Here is a 13,130-nt window from a genome sequence, read left to right as displayed (position 1 = left end):
CCAGCAAAATTAATTTGGGCCTTATTAAGTCTTCCCTTAAGAGAGCTAATGACACATCACCGGCGGGGAGGGGATGGCAAGCTTGCTTATCTCCTCTAGCCCCTGTCATGTATTTAGTTGTGGAGAAACTCTACTACCTTCCTGAAAAAAATGGAATTTGTGGGTCTGGCACATGACACGTTACAGTCATGGTAATTGCAAACCTTCTGCCAGTGCTGGAGTCCAGACTGCATTTTTCACTTTGAGAACGTGTTTCTTACCCAATTTGGCTGTTGCAGGTACACGGTTCTTGAGGGGGACAAAGCGATCTTTACACGTTTTCTCCAGCGGTAGCTCACATTTTATGTGACGTCTGAAATTCTCCCGCAAAATGGAACGGATCACTTTCACGATGTTAGTCTTGTTCTCACAGTCACTGCAAGTTTAAGAAAACAGATAACCGAATTTTCCCTGCTGAAGTAAGACACTATTGGGATAAAATCTGCCCGCCTCCTTTCTGCTGATGTGCTTTAACGCAGTGGGGTTTTTTCAGTAGCTTGCTTTAGTAGTGGTTTTGCAGCTAACATCTTTATGTCTTGTTAGGCATTTCACACGCTCTGTGTTTTGAGATCTTGGTTACCTCCCCTTAAAAAAACAGCCTGAAAGGTAATTTCTGGACCAAGGGATCACCCCTTAAGTGGTCTTTATCACAAAGTAATTTCTGCTAACCAACTGAGACTCTGATAAAATCAGTTACTTTAGCCATATTGTACAGGAACTTATGATCATATGTCTATGCAGATTTCTGATGTTGGATCACTGTGCCAAATTCACTCCAGTTTCAAATTGTTATACTTTATGGAGTTAAACACTGGCATAGTGCCTGGATTCAAAGAGTGAGACCGCATTAGAAGTGCTGACGCAAAGGTCACGCAGGGGAAAATCTTTTATTGTTTTCATTCCATTAATGTGATTTGTCAAATACAACCTCCATGTAAAGCTTACCTGCTGCACAACTGAAAAATTGTTTCTGGCCTGCCTTCTAGTTCTGACTTTGTGTGAATCAGTTCCCAGATACAGCTGTTCTCTGTTCCTGTGCATGGAAGGAAACTTCATTTTTGTATACACTTCACAAAACCTTTGGCATTAGAAAGACCAGTGAAGAGCTCCTCCGCTCCTGAAGGCAGTGTTAACATAGCCATGGGTGGGTCCACAGAAGATCTCACGCAAGACAGAACTCAAAGGAAAGTCCCCTAACAATCCTGTTGCAGCAGCCTAGTGCTGCCTTTGCTAACTTCTCTCTTGGAGAGTTCCTTTCCCCCATTCTTATTGCTTCTCACTGCCTTCCAGCCTTAAAAGGCGTTCTCCCAGGTGCACAAAGCATTTATTTGCTCTGGACACCTAGTGACGCTTTACAGAAGATACAGAACTGGATAGGATCATAAAGATCAACTCAAAGGGAAAATAAAAACACAGCCCTCTACTACCACAAATTACACAGTCAACTTTCCCACATTTGGAAAAATACAAGGGTCAGCACACACACAGCATAAGGGCGTCACCCGGACGTCAACCATGGTAAATCACCTTCCTGTTCATGGTATCTTTTCATTGGGGATTTCCATTCTGTCATTCCTTCACACTCATGGAATAAGCCAACATACCAAATAAAGTCTGTTAATATCTCAAGCCTGTACCCCTGAGTGTAGAGACAACAGTAGATACTATTTTCTCCACACCTGCCTGTTTCCATAGGCTCCACAAAGACATGTCGAAGAAGCAGTATTACAAAATCCCAGAAAAGCATTCAATCCTAAAGTATTCAGTGCAAGGGAATTACCTGCTGTGTTCCCCAGTCGAACTTGAAGAGCAGATAAAGGAATCAGCCAACGAAATTTAAACGGATCCAAGTCACCATAATTATGTGCAGCACGAACATTAGCAGGCTGCAGAAAGAAAAACAAGAAGGATATTTCTAAGAAGTAAAAGTAAAAAACGTTGGGGTTTTTTGTGTTACTCTTAAAAGACCTGCCTCTGAAGAGAAACTAAATTCATTAGACTTTTTCCTTCAGTACCCTACTATGTGCTTATAAACGTAATTGAAATGGTGATAGACACAACCTTTGGAATTTCAACTTTTGAAAGCACTTGTTTTTAATGGATAAAAATAATACTTTGCATATAAGTACTACTAGGGAACAAGTTTCCCATGAAGGAACCCGCAGACTGCTGATTAGCAGAATACATTAATCATGTAGCTGCTGCTGCTACTTTTAGTGCCCCTCCATCTGTTACAATAAGCAAGCATGGTGCAGTACTTCACCACTGGTACTCAGGATATACAACTTGCTACTTGACTTCAGCATTCCAGTTTTGTAAATGGGGACAGAGGAGGTTATGTTTATAATGCCCCTTTTCCTTTCCTTCCACGGTGATCAAGGGTCTATAAACACAGGTCTTTACCCTACACACTACATTAAGGTAGGCCATCGTAAATGCCATCTGGAAGAATTAATGATTCTTACATAGCAATGTTTCATATTCCACCTGATGGAACTAACATGGGGCTCACACAGAGAAGATGGTGCTGCTTACTAAGTAACAAAAAAAAAATTTATTGCTACACAGATACTGAGCACTTGTTTTAGCTGTGACAGCTAGAATTCCAGCCTAGTGAGGGAAGGTGGCATTTCACCACAGTCACTCCCCCTTCAACACCGGTATTGTCCATCTCACACTGCAGTAGGATCCTGTGCATGAACACCCACCACGTCCACTGATACCAGACTTACCATTTTCTTTTTCAGTTTGTAGTTCTCCTTATACACCAGTATTACAGCCCTCTTAAAAACTAAAAAAGAAAGAGAAAAAAAAAGGAAGACTGTTAATTAAGGTGTACTATTCAATGAAAATATTATCTTGGAGAAGCTGATTATTGTAGTCATGTGAATGTGAAGGATGAGATAAGCAAACTGATTGAAAAGCACCTGCCCTGTATTAAGATGACAACTGGGTTTTTCATCCTATTCTTTTTCATGCAATGGCAGTATTTTTTCCTCAGATTTTGTTCTGAACATTTAGGATTAAGCCATTCTACACATTTATTCTGAAACTAGCAACAACCTGCTCCTTTAAGTCTTCACATAAACAAATACAGCAGACATAGGTTAGATGTAAAGGTTCAGATTTTCTTTTTGTAATCAGTGGACATTTTCAAGTGCAGTGAAGGGCCTATAGCAAGAGAGTGCTGTGAAAACGGACGCAAAGTCTGTTCTTCCTGCAGTTCAGCATTTGTTTAGTTGGAAAGTCGAACATCTCGATTCCTACTTTTCCATCTGCTGGAATTCTCTTGCTTCCACAACATCCAACTGGAGTGGCTCACTAACATTATCTAATCTTTCAGCCTCCAGGGAGGCAGAGACATGTTCTCTCTCATCTGTAAGGAAGGACAGAAACACGGGGGCCTTGAAGCTGCAGGTGAACTAAGGGATGACTCTGCAGAGCAGTCCTGGATCCCAGATCAGACTCTAGAGCAGTATAGCTCTATCCCAGCTCACGCATCCATGTTTCCTTCCAGGGGAAGAGGAGAAAGGGGCGATGGTATGCAGTTGAGTCTCATCGCTGTGTGAAACTAGGATGTGGCCATACTGAGTACAGCATTAACCCCAGAGCTTGGCAGTTTCCTTCAGTTCCGCATATTGGGTGCATTTTCTAAGCTGCCCGCATAGGGTTCTAAGTGAGAATAAAATTCAGTTTCCCAAGTGGCAGACGAGCAGTCTAAGCTAAGCATCAGGCAAGAGTCCTTTCATTCACACATGTCCTGCTGGGAAGCGTCTGGCATATGCGGATCAGAGAAGCTCATCCAAGGAACCTGGCAGGTAGTTCCTGTTTGTTCTTCTGTTGGAAGCATCCCTTCCCCTAACCTGTCATGCTTCCCAGGGAAGGAGTGCACGACAGCCCTGAGAAAGAGAAACTTGTCTCTCAACAACCTGGAGTTGGTCTGTAGGTGTTTATCCAATGACATTTTAAAGAAATATTTTTTAAAGAAATGGACAAGTGCCTAAGATGTTTCACTGGAAGATTTCATTACTTAGCTAATTATGAAATTATTAATTGTATATATACTATTAAATAAAACTCTTGTTTGTATGCTCTCATTTCCACATCCATTTTTTAGGTTAAAATAATCTGGATGGGGATTTTGATGCAGTAGCTGTAAAGCAGAGTTTAGCCTGAATTCACAAGAGTAGAATAAATCATGATTTTCCTACTAGCCTCCTTTGAAAGCTTGGTTTAGCAGATTGTTCTAAAGAGAATATTGCCCCTTGAAAATCACTGATTCCCATAGTTTACATACAGGCAGGAGAGCAGCTGAGGTTGGCTCACTGAGCAAACAGCAAGAGCAAACAAACAAATGGAAACTTTCCTCATATTAGGAAATACAGCTATGTGTTTTTTCAGATGTAAGTCTACCCTAGATATCACATGGCTACAGGGAAAGGAGTTGGTGGCTTTCATCTTGTGAGAAGATTTAATGTGGTATTCTTTAGATTTGAAAGAGCAGAGAGTCATTAAGGAAGACACTTACCAAACACTGTAAGTTCAAGGTCTTTTCTTGCTTTGCCCAGTGATGGGAAAGGATTCAGCCAGGAAACTGTAGAGTGCATCAGAAGTTCTCCCATTGAGAGCTCTGTCACCTGTATTAAATTATAACAGTAGATAATATAAATAAATAATATAAATATACTCATCAGTGCTGCAATCCACATATGTAAAATGTTAATGAGTACACATCAATAACTTTAAGGATCTATGTTTTCTGTATTTACTCTATGTACAGAGAGAAAGGCAGAAGGATCTGCACTATGGCAGGAGAAGCGTGAGTAATCTCCTTTTTAAAATAGGTAACAACTATAAAAAGTAATAGCCCCTAAGTTATGGAAGCTGGATAGAAGTTCTTGCTATTAATAACTTAGAAGAATATTAAGTTGATCTGATGATCTGTCACTTACATATAGCCAATTGTGAACTGGCTGATTTATTAGCTGTATCTTTAATTTCTATAGAATAATTAGTATTAATGACACTGGCAGAATTAATGGAGGTCTTGTACTCTGAGGCTGCTTTCTTCTGTGGGACACAACGTAACACTGTGAAGAATCTCCCAGGCTGTCAAGTTTTCTTCACCCATAAATGATGGGAAACCAGGTAGCCAACGGGGGTGATTTGGCTTTTACTAGGAGATATTTCTCATATCTGATCTTCACCTTTACGGATTCGATCTGCTTAGTAATCGGTTGATGTAAATAGCTAAGTTGAGACTTTGCTGCCCCAGTTCTGGGAGATGTGTGCACACAGTCTGTTTAAGTAGTGGGTTTTGTTCTGACAAATACCCATGGATGCCTCAGCGTTGTAAGTGTAGAGAATGAGAATAGCAGACCTTAATGTGAAATCCCTCAAATTGCCATTTTCATTTATACTGGTGAAAAAATATCTTAAGAACTCTAAGCATAAAATCTGAATGCCTTGGGGCATGGATAATCTCTGCAACACTTGAGAAGAGGAGGATTTTTCCTACTGAGAATTATGTCTGCTCCTGCTTGCAATTCCTGTCAGTCCAGAAAGCGGCTCTGGCAGCTGTCTGAAAATTTTACCGTAACCTACTGACAAAAAGAAACTTGACAGGCAGATGTGAAATGGAAGTCAAAATATTAAAGGAGAAAGGAGGAATGCCAGCACAAATAAGTTCCCAAAATTACCTCAGGAAGAGAGAAAACACCCAATGGCAAGCAGGATAATGCTTCAGGAGTGAATAAAACATGTTGTTCTTTCTCTTACCTCCTTCTCTGTTCCACTTTGGTCTGCAACCAGTTGGTCAAATACAGTGCCATAATCTTCATATATCTTCTGCATCTCATTGATGTGACTTGCTACTTTTTCCATTGCCTTCAGCGCTTCTATAAGGTTTAAAAATTTCATAGACAGCTATGTAATTCAGTTGTATCTTCTAAAGATGACATTTTTTTATTGAATTCCATTTGAGGCAGGCAAAATGACGCAGTGTTCCCAAGGTTTGGTGAACAGAATTCTAGCTTCATATCAGTGCTTTCTCATAGCAATAGTAGAGGTATGCTTCCTGATCAGAGTAAGTAAAAAATGCTCGTCTAGTGTCTTAAGTGCCTGAAAAGGCTGCAATAAGCATTCCAGTGATGACCCCCCAAATATATGAATGTTCCTATCAACAGGACAGTAAACTCGGTTAGGTTTTACATCTTGTATATATATAGGGCCACTAGGATCTCTAGAGTAATCTACACCCATACTAGGGTAAGTCATCTGATGAGCTTTAATAGAAACAAATTGCATTTGGCTCACCACAGAATAGACAAAGAAAGACGGTGCTAGGTTGTACAAGTTCCTCGTGGATTGTATCCATGAAATTAAACGCTGGTGGCCAGGTTTTGTTTACATTTTGTTTTCTAGGCAAGAATGACACTAGATTTCATTAGACTTTTGTGTTAATTCAGAAAGGAGTTGGAGAAGGGCACTTAGCTTCCCCAGTCCTGCCAGCTCTTAACATGCAGCCTTTTAGCAGTTTGGCATCCATCCTGACCTGCAAGTAAGTCACCCCCAGCTTGGTTGTAAGGGCAAGGGAACAGTATTAAGTCAGTAACAGCCTCATGACTTTTTGCTGACAGTGTATTTTGCCTGAATCTATTTTGTTAAACTAACAATCAATCCATAAAATAAATCTCTAGACTTTTATCCACCAGGTGCTGACAGACCTGAACTGGCATTTGCCAGGGTGAAGTCCCAAGCATGTGAGCCTAGAAAAGCAATCAACTCTAATATATATTAGACAGACAAGTCTTTCTACGTGGGAAGTCTGCAAAGCATTGACACAGATCTCTTATATGCAAGCAAGAGTCACAGCCAAACCTCAAACAGCTAAAAATTCTTTCTGTGGCATTGTTAAACTTTGACGCATGTAAGAACTGAGTAATAACCACAAGATGGAGCTTTGGTCAGTGTTTCCCAAGTGGAAAAAAACACTATGACCCAACATGCTCCTGTGCAAGAATTGAGGAGAAAGACCCCCGTCCTATTTGTCATGGCAAATTCTCGGCATATCTACTTCTCCATGGGACTTGGACATACCGGGTAGGACTTGTTGCTAAAAGCATGAAAAAGCTACTTCCTGTTTTTAAGGAGAGGGAGGAAATTCTCTCTAGGTTTTCATGAATTCTGTGACATCTACCAGAATGGCTACCTGCATCTTCAGCAAGGGCTGGAAATAAAACTTAACTCATATTCATTCCTGTAGAAGAACGGACGAAGTTACCTGTCAAATGATAGTGCTCCTCACTCTCATTATCTGTCAGAGACACCAGCTCTTTTAAAAGCAGAGGATATTTCAGCACTCTCTGAACAGGCTTTATGAGATATGACTCCAGTGTAGACGAGTGTTGCTTTGTGGGATTTCGAGCATCCAGAAAGGCCTTAAAGGCACTATCTGTTTTGGCTAGATGTAAATAAAAGAGTTGGTCAGTTGGACATGGAAGTCATAGAAGCTACAATAATTTGAAAGCACAGAGCTGCAACTTGTAACCAGCACCAAAAGCCTCACCCTTTTCAATAGATGGTTTACAAAGTAGTTTACACTATTCATTTCATAATCATTTCCTGCATTAAATAACATACGTAAGGGCTAACAGAGCAATTATATCAAGGTGACATTATTCCTCAATGTAATTTTTCCACTGCGCTGCGGGCTTCTTCTGCATCAAATTAATAAAGCGATGGCAGAGGAATTAATTCCTAACTTATTCTGCCATTTGTTGCTTCTTTTTGGAGTACGAACCGGATCTGCAGACGGCACAAACTTGTGGAAGATGCTTTTGTAGCTATTTAGGCTACTGCCTGGATATTACAAAAGGAATCTAACCGCTTCAGTTCTTGCCCTTGCTTTGTACCAGTATTCTCTGCAAGTCGATGGGATTTCTTACGGCAGTTCACTGCAGTTTAAATACATGCAAATGAATTACAATAATGAAGACAATAAATTACCTCTCTCGAGAACTTTCTGAACTTTGATATGGTTTGCACAGAAGCCACTGTACAGTTTAAAGTGGTCAGCATAATACAGAAAGGAGCCTCCAAGGGAAAACAGCAATTTCTGAAATCAACACAATCAAAATATTAATTCATTACTAGAATCCTAAATAAATGTTCAGGCACATAACACAGAGGCTCGATGGTGTGATTATTTGCTATCTTTCTATACACATCCTGTAATTTATATATATATAAAAACATGAATATATTTCTCTGGGCATAGGGTTCAGCCTATTTAGGCTAAGCCTGCAATTTTCTCCATTCTCCCTGAGCAGGTAACACCACTGCAGACACTCTGTCTTACTGTGTCTTTCAGGCAGCACAGGAACAGAAACCAACAGACACATGACAGAGTATCTTGTGCTGGGAAAAAACACGAGCAACAGGAAGCAAGGCACAAAAGTGCCGAAGCCAGATGGGACAGTGTAAAACAAATACAGAGGATTGCTTTCCAACTGTTTTCCTCCTTTCAGGCAGGTGGTAATTACAGGGCACCTCTGATGCTCTTGGATGAAGGGGAGGTTGGGAAGATGTGGGAGGGACTGAATCACAAGGGAGATGTTTTTAGAAAAATGCTTCCCAAAGCAAAGATAAGAAAGAGCAGCAGTGAAGTAGGAGGAGGAGGAGGAGGAGGAGGAGGAAAAGAGCAGCCCTCTCCCCTCTTTTTAATCAATGTTTGCACCACAAAAGGCAGCAAGTGCCCGGGAGACCTGCCAGCAGTTTCGCCTGGTCCTGTGACAGTGACTCCATCTCTGGGGAACCTACTTCTTAGTTAGGGCAGGTACTGAGAGGTGCCACCGTGAGCGAGACAGCACAGCGAGGGCACAGTCTACAGCCATTTACACTTTGTAGGCCCTCTTCTTGGACCTCACAGCATGAACAACTCATTCGGCATTGAACAGGAAAAGCTCCCAGTCTGTAGTGGGAACTGGGCACAGCAAGGAGGAGCACAGGGCAGGGCAGAATTCAGCCCAGTGACAATAACCTTTCTACAATGGAGTTCTGCATCATAAGCATTGCTAGTTTATAGCATTCTCAAAGTCTACTCTGCATCTTCCATGTTGTATCTTCTGCCGTGGGAAAGAGAAAGATAAAACCATGAAAAATAGCACTTATCTTTCACTGCTGAATAGATGTCTGTAATCAAAAGTAAAGCTTCAAACACAAAAGCAACCATATGAAATTTAGAGTACTTAAAGCCAGATTTTCACAAACACTTGCAGGCACACTGCAAAGTATTAAACGGCGAAATATTTACCCGGAACTGGGATGGCGTTTCCAGTGTATTAAAATCTGAGGAAGAAGATATTCCATCTTCAAGGGTCTCCAAAAACACTTTCTGGAAATCCAGCATTTCTGGCAGACTGCCGAACAAGGACTCCATCTGTGAAAAACATCAGGCTATGAAGTACAGCACTCCGTGCACCTAACGGTGGACTTGCGAAAACAGTCCACTAAGGAGATGTGACCCACAGAGGTTGAAAAGGCCAATAACATCTTCGTTAATACTTTTCAAATGGGTTTTATAAAAAAAAAAAAAAAAAAGTAGAAAAAAGCAAAGGTTTCTTAGGCGTTAAGTCAGAAGAACAATTACCATTTAAAAAAAGAAGTGACGCACGCACCAGACGCAAAGGCACTGACGGGCGTAATTCCTATTATGTTCCTTGTTTGCTTTTTCTGTCATGCTCTCAGCAATGAAAAACCCAAATGCCAAGGTCTTAACCCATAAAAGAATGAAAACCACATTTTTCAGTTATTCCCTCACCTCATCCTGGGTAAGGAAGGTTTCATTTTGAAGGGGCTCCAAGTATAGCTCAAAGAGGCAGCTCAAGTCCTGCAAGAAACAGAACTCATTGACTTTTTATGTAACAGGTTGAAAATGTTCTTTATATGACAACTGCAGGATAGGGGTAGTTTTCAGGAATGAACTAGAGATACAATTCCTTTTCTGTAACAAAATCACCTGAGTGTTGTTAGCACTAAAGTGATTGCTAAATTAAAGCATGACGGCAGGGCTGGGGCCCACTGCAGGGCTCTCTGACCCCGAGGAGAGACACGGCAGAAGTTCTTACGGAGAATGAATAACGAGCATCTCCCTGAGAACACTGTAACGAGTATGTGCAACCTGCCAGGATTTTGCCAGGTGCAAAATTTCACACATGTCAGTGACCTCCATGGTCATGCCTTTGTGGAAGCAATTCCTCTATAAGAAACATCAGCTGGACATACATGGGGGTCCGTGTTCTGTAAAGCTTCCTCAAGCTTTACAGCATCTGGCTGTTTTAGTGTATTTGTGGATATACTAACAACAACAGACTGAAAGCATTTTCTCCTCTTTTCCATATACATTATTGCAGCAAGTACCAATATCTGTAAGTATGTGTTTTGAGATCCGGTAAAGTAGATGATTTCTCCTTGCTGAAGGTCAATAAAATCAGTGTTTTCATGTTTCTTTTGGCATCCAGCCACATGAATTTGGGGTTTATAAAAAGAAGAGACATACATCTAACAAATTATGGACTTATCAGTCAGAGGAGAAACAACATATGTGTGATGCTACAACCAACTGGAGCTATGCCTTTTAGCTTTGCTGATTCAAAAATAATTATGCACTATTTTCCACAAATGAACTTTTTTTTCTAATTTGTAGGAGACTCTATTCTGTTGTTCTGCCAGATTTATTTTCGTCTGGAAAATTATGGAAACATCCCCTGGAAAACCCCTATGTTAACATATTGCAGGTATCTACTCCCCACAGATTACCACTCTCCAATATAAATACAAATTGATTAGAACTAAAGCTACTAGATCAAATCCTACAGCCTCTATTGCAGGAGCAAGCCTGCTGAAAACAACAGGAACAATTAGATAAGCAGACTTTGTAGGTTATGGCCCTTGTAGAGGGCTGGTTATATAAAGGTAAGCATGAAATATGTTAAGACCATCCACAAATCACAGTCCGCCTCAAAACTAAGGCTGTAGCTAGCCAGGTTGTTTTGGTTTGGTTTTTTTTTTTACCTTGACGTATGATTTCTCAGTGTCCATAAGTTCTTGGATGACCTTCCTCAATCTATCTGCATCAGAAAGGTGGCGAGCCAGTGGCCGTGGAGGTGGATCCTGGTTGTCCTTCTGTCCTTCCATACCACTTGCCTGGACTTCTTGGAAGTTTCGGCACAACACACTGATCTGTTCTGCGCTCTGTTAAATGAGACCAAAGAGACAAACGCTGACGTTTTAGAATATAAACTGTACTACAATTATTTTTAAATTCCTCAAATTTTGCTCTTGTTCCAAATTCAGGGGCCAGAGCATGCCATTGATTTTTGTCAAATATGGATCCTGATAGCATTGAACAGCTTCAATTTATAGCAGATCCAGATCACAGCAGTAAAATGAAATGAAAATTTTCTAGTGATTTTCCAGTGCAAATTATTTTCAGTCTTCAGATACAAGCTCATGGGATGCAAAAGAGGAGAGAGCACTCAGATATACCATATACTTTGGTTCTTATGACACTACCATCACACTGTTTTCCATCTCTTATTTTAGAACACTCACTGCATCAAACCAGAAAGAATTAGTAGATAAAGATCTTTTAAGCATCCAGAATAACTGTTTTATTTGTCGTCTGCTACCTATATTGCGTTGTGTGGTTTTTTCAAACAATGAGACTTGGAGCTGAGGGTTCCAATTCCAATGTCCTGGGTTGTCAAAAGATGTTTAGATGCTTTGTCTCCAAGGAGGCAACTACCTATACAGATTTTTTGCTTTCAAAAATGGTGAATGGGAACCTAAATCTTTAAGATTCTTTAGAATCATGATAAACATGATAAAACCCCAGAAAATTTTCAGGTAAGGTAGGAACTGGAGATGGAACAACAACAGTTAATCTTATAAGGTAAAGATGGAAAAGAAAGATTTTTCTGACACTATGAAAGGGTTGCGTAGTTTGCTCTTGCATGACCATCACTAATATCCAAAAACAACTTTTGCAGGCATTACTCTTTAATGCTTAATTTGAAAATTATTCCACTGTTCTCTATATGACATTTTCCTGAAAGATAGAATATCACTACCAGTACCCAATTCTACCTTAACAGCTGTTGGTATCCACCTCTTTATACTACATGAAACAATTCTTCTGCAGTGCTTCTTTCAGATGCTCTCTAAGATACCAGACAGTTGCATATGCTGTGCCATATATTATCTTCTATTTAGTGAATGCCTTCAAATGAGGACTACATGAATGCTGCCTTATTTCAAGTGGAAGTCTTGTTTCAGTGAAGAAATCAAGACATGAGTGCATTTCAGAACTGTCTTAATCTGTTAATTTATTCCACATGCTGTTGCAGGTGGTCCTTTTTGGAACTCCTGATTCACCACTGATTATCTGTGTAGCTAAGTTCACCAGCATACTAGGTCATCAAATGAGCAAATGCAAAAGTTATTCTGAAACTGAACTGAGCTATACGAAGCCTTCTGTAAGTTGGAGGCTAAATGCACTAGCAATTAAATCTGTCATTCATGGGACAAAATATAGGTACATCCCTCACACCTATATTTTAGCATTTATTTCCTTTATATCAAATACTTGCCATCTAGTCTATATTACTCTGTAGCTTCCCAGCCCCCAGTTTTAAACAATGCCACCACTCAAACAAAAAAAAAAAATTAAGTTACTTTCCTCACTAATATGCACAACCATCTTCCACAATCCTATATAATGACAGCTTGCAGGACTGAAATTTAGATACGTTTTATATTTACAACATTTATTAGGACCCAAAAAAATGCAAAGTAAATTGAATGGTCTTTGTTGGAATTACAGCTGCACACTGACAGAATACATTTAAAAATCACAGTCACTCTGTGCCACTAAAATTAATCAGTGTTTTGGAAATAAATCACAACTTAATTTATGAAATAGGGTGGGGAGGAGGGTGTATTTTAAAGCAACTTCTAAATAGCTGAATGCCAAAGTACTTGAGTTTTGTTTTCTTTGTTTCTGATGTCAGAAAGTGTTGTATTTGTATCAG

At 40.1% G+C, this 13,130-nt stretch overlaps 1 protein-coding gene across 10 annotated transcripts in view; it reads right to left on the bottom strand.

The window, feature by feature from the left end:
• TIAM2 (TIAM Rac1 associated GEF 2) overlaps positions 1-13,130 on the bottom strand; it is a 142,231-nt gene that overhangs the window by 2,467 nt on the left and 126,634 nt on the right. For all 10 annotated transcript variants that reach the window (XM_041125371.1, XM_030022333.2, XM_030022335.2 and 7 more), the window contains 11 exons: positions 11,113-11,292; positions 9,860-9,928; positions 9,353-9,478; positions 8,047-8,155; positions 7,322-7,501; positions 5,818-5,936; positions 4,568-4,676; positions 2,772-2,830; positions 1,820-1,925; positions 985-1,072; positions 261-415 (listed from right to left, as the gene is read on the bottom strand). In XM_041125371.1, the coding sequence (XP_040981305.1) occupies positions 261-415; positions 985-1,072; positions 1,820-1,925; positions 2,772-2,830; positions 4,568-4,676; positions 5,818-5,936; positions 7,322-7,501; positions 8,047-8,155; positions 9,353-9,478; positions 9,860-9,928; positions 11,113-11,292 (1,300 nt within the window). The remainder of the gene's footprint in view (positions 1-260; positions 416-984; positions 1,073-1,819; positions 1,926-2,771; positions 2,831-4,567; positions 4,677-5,817; positions 5,937-7,321; positions 7,502-8,046; positions 8,156-9,352; positions 9,479-9,859; positions 9,929-11,112; positions 11,293-13,130) is intronic.

The sequence above is a fragment of the Aquila chrysaetos genome, chromosome 8 (assembly GCF_900496995.4).
Source record: "Aquila chrysaetos chrysaetos chromosome 8, bAquChr1.4, whole genome shotgun sequence".
Taxonomy (NCBI): domain Eukaryota; kingdom Metazoa; phylum Chordata; class Aves; order Accipitriformes; family Accipitridae; genus Aquila; species Aquila chrysaetos.
This window is presented reverse-complemented; position numbering and strand designations above follow the sequence as displayed.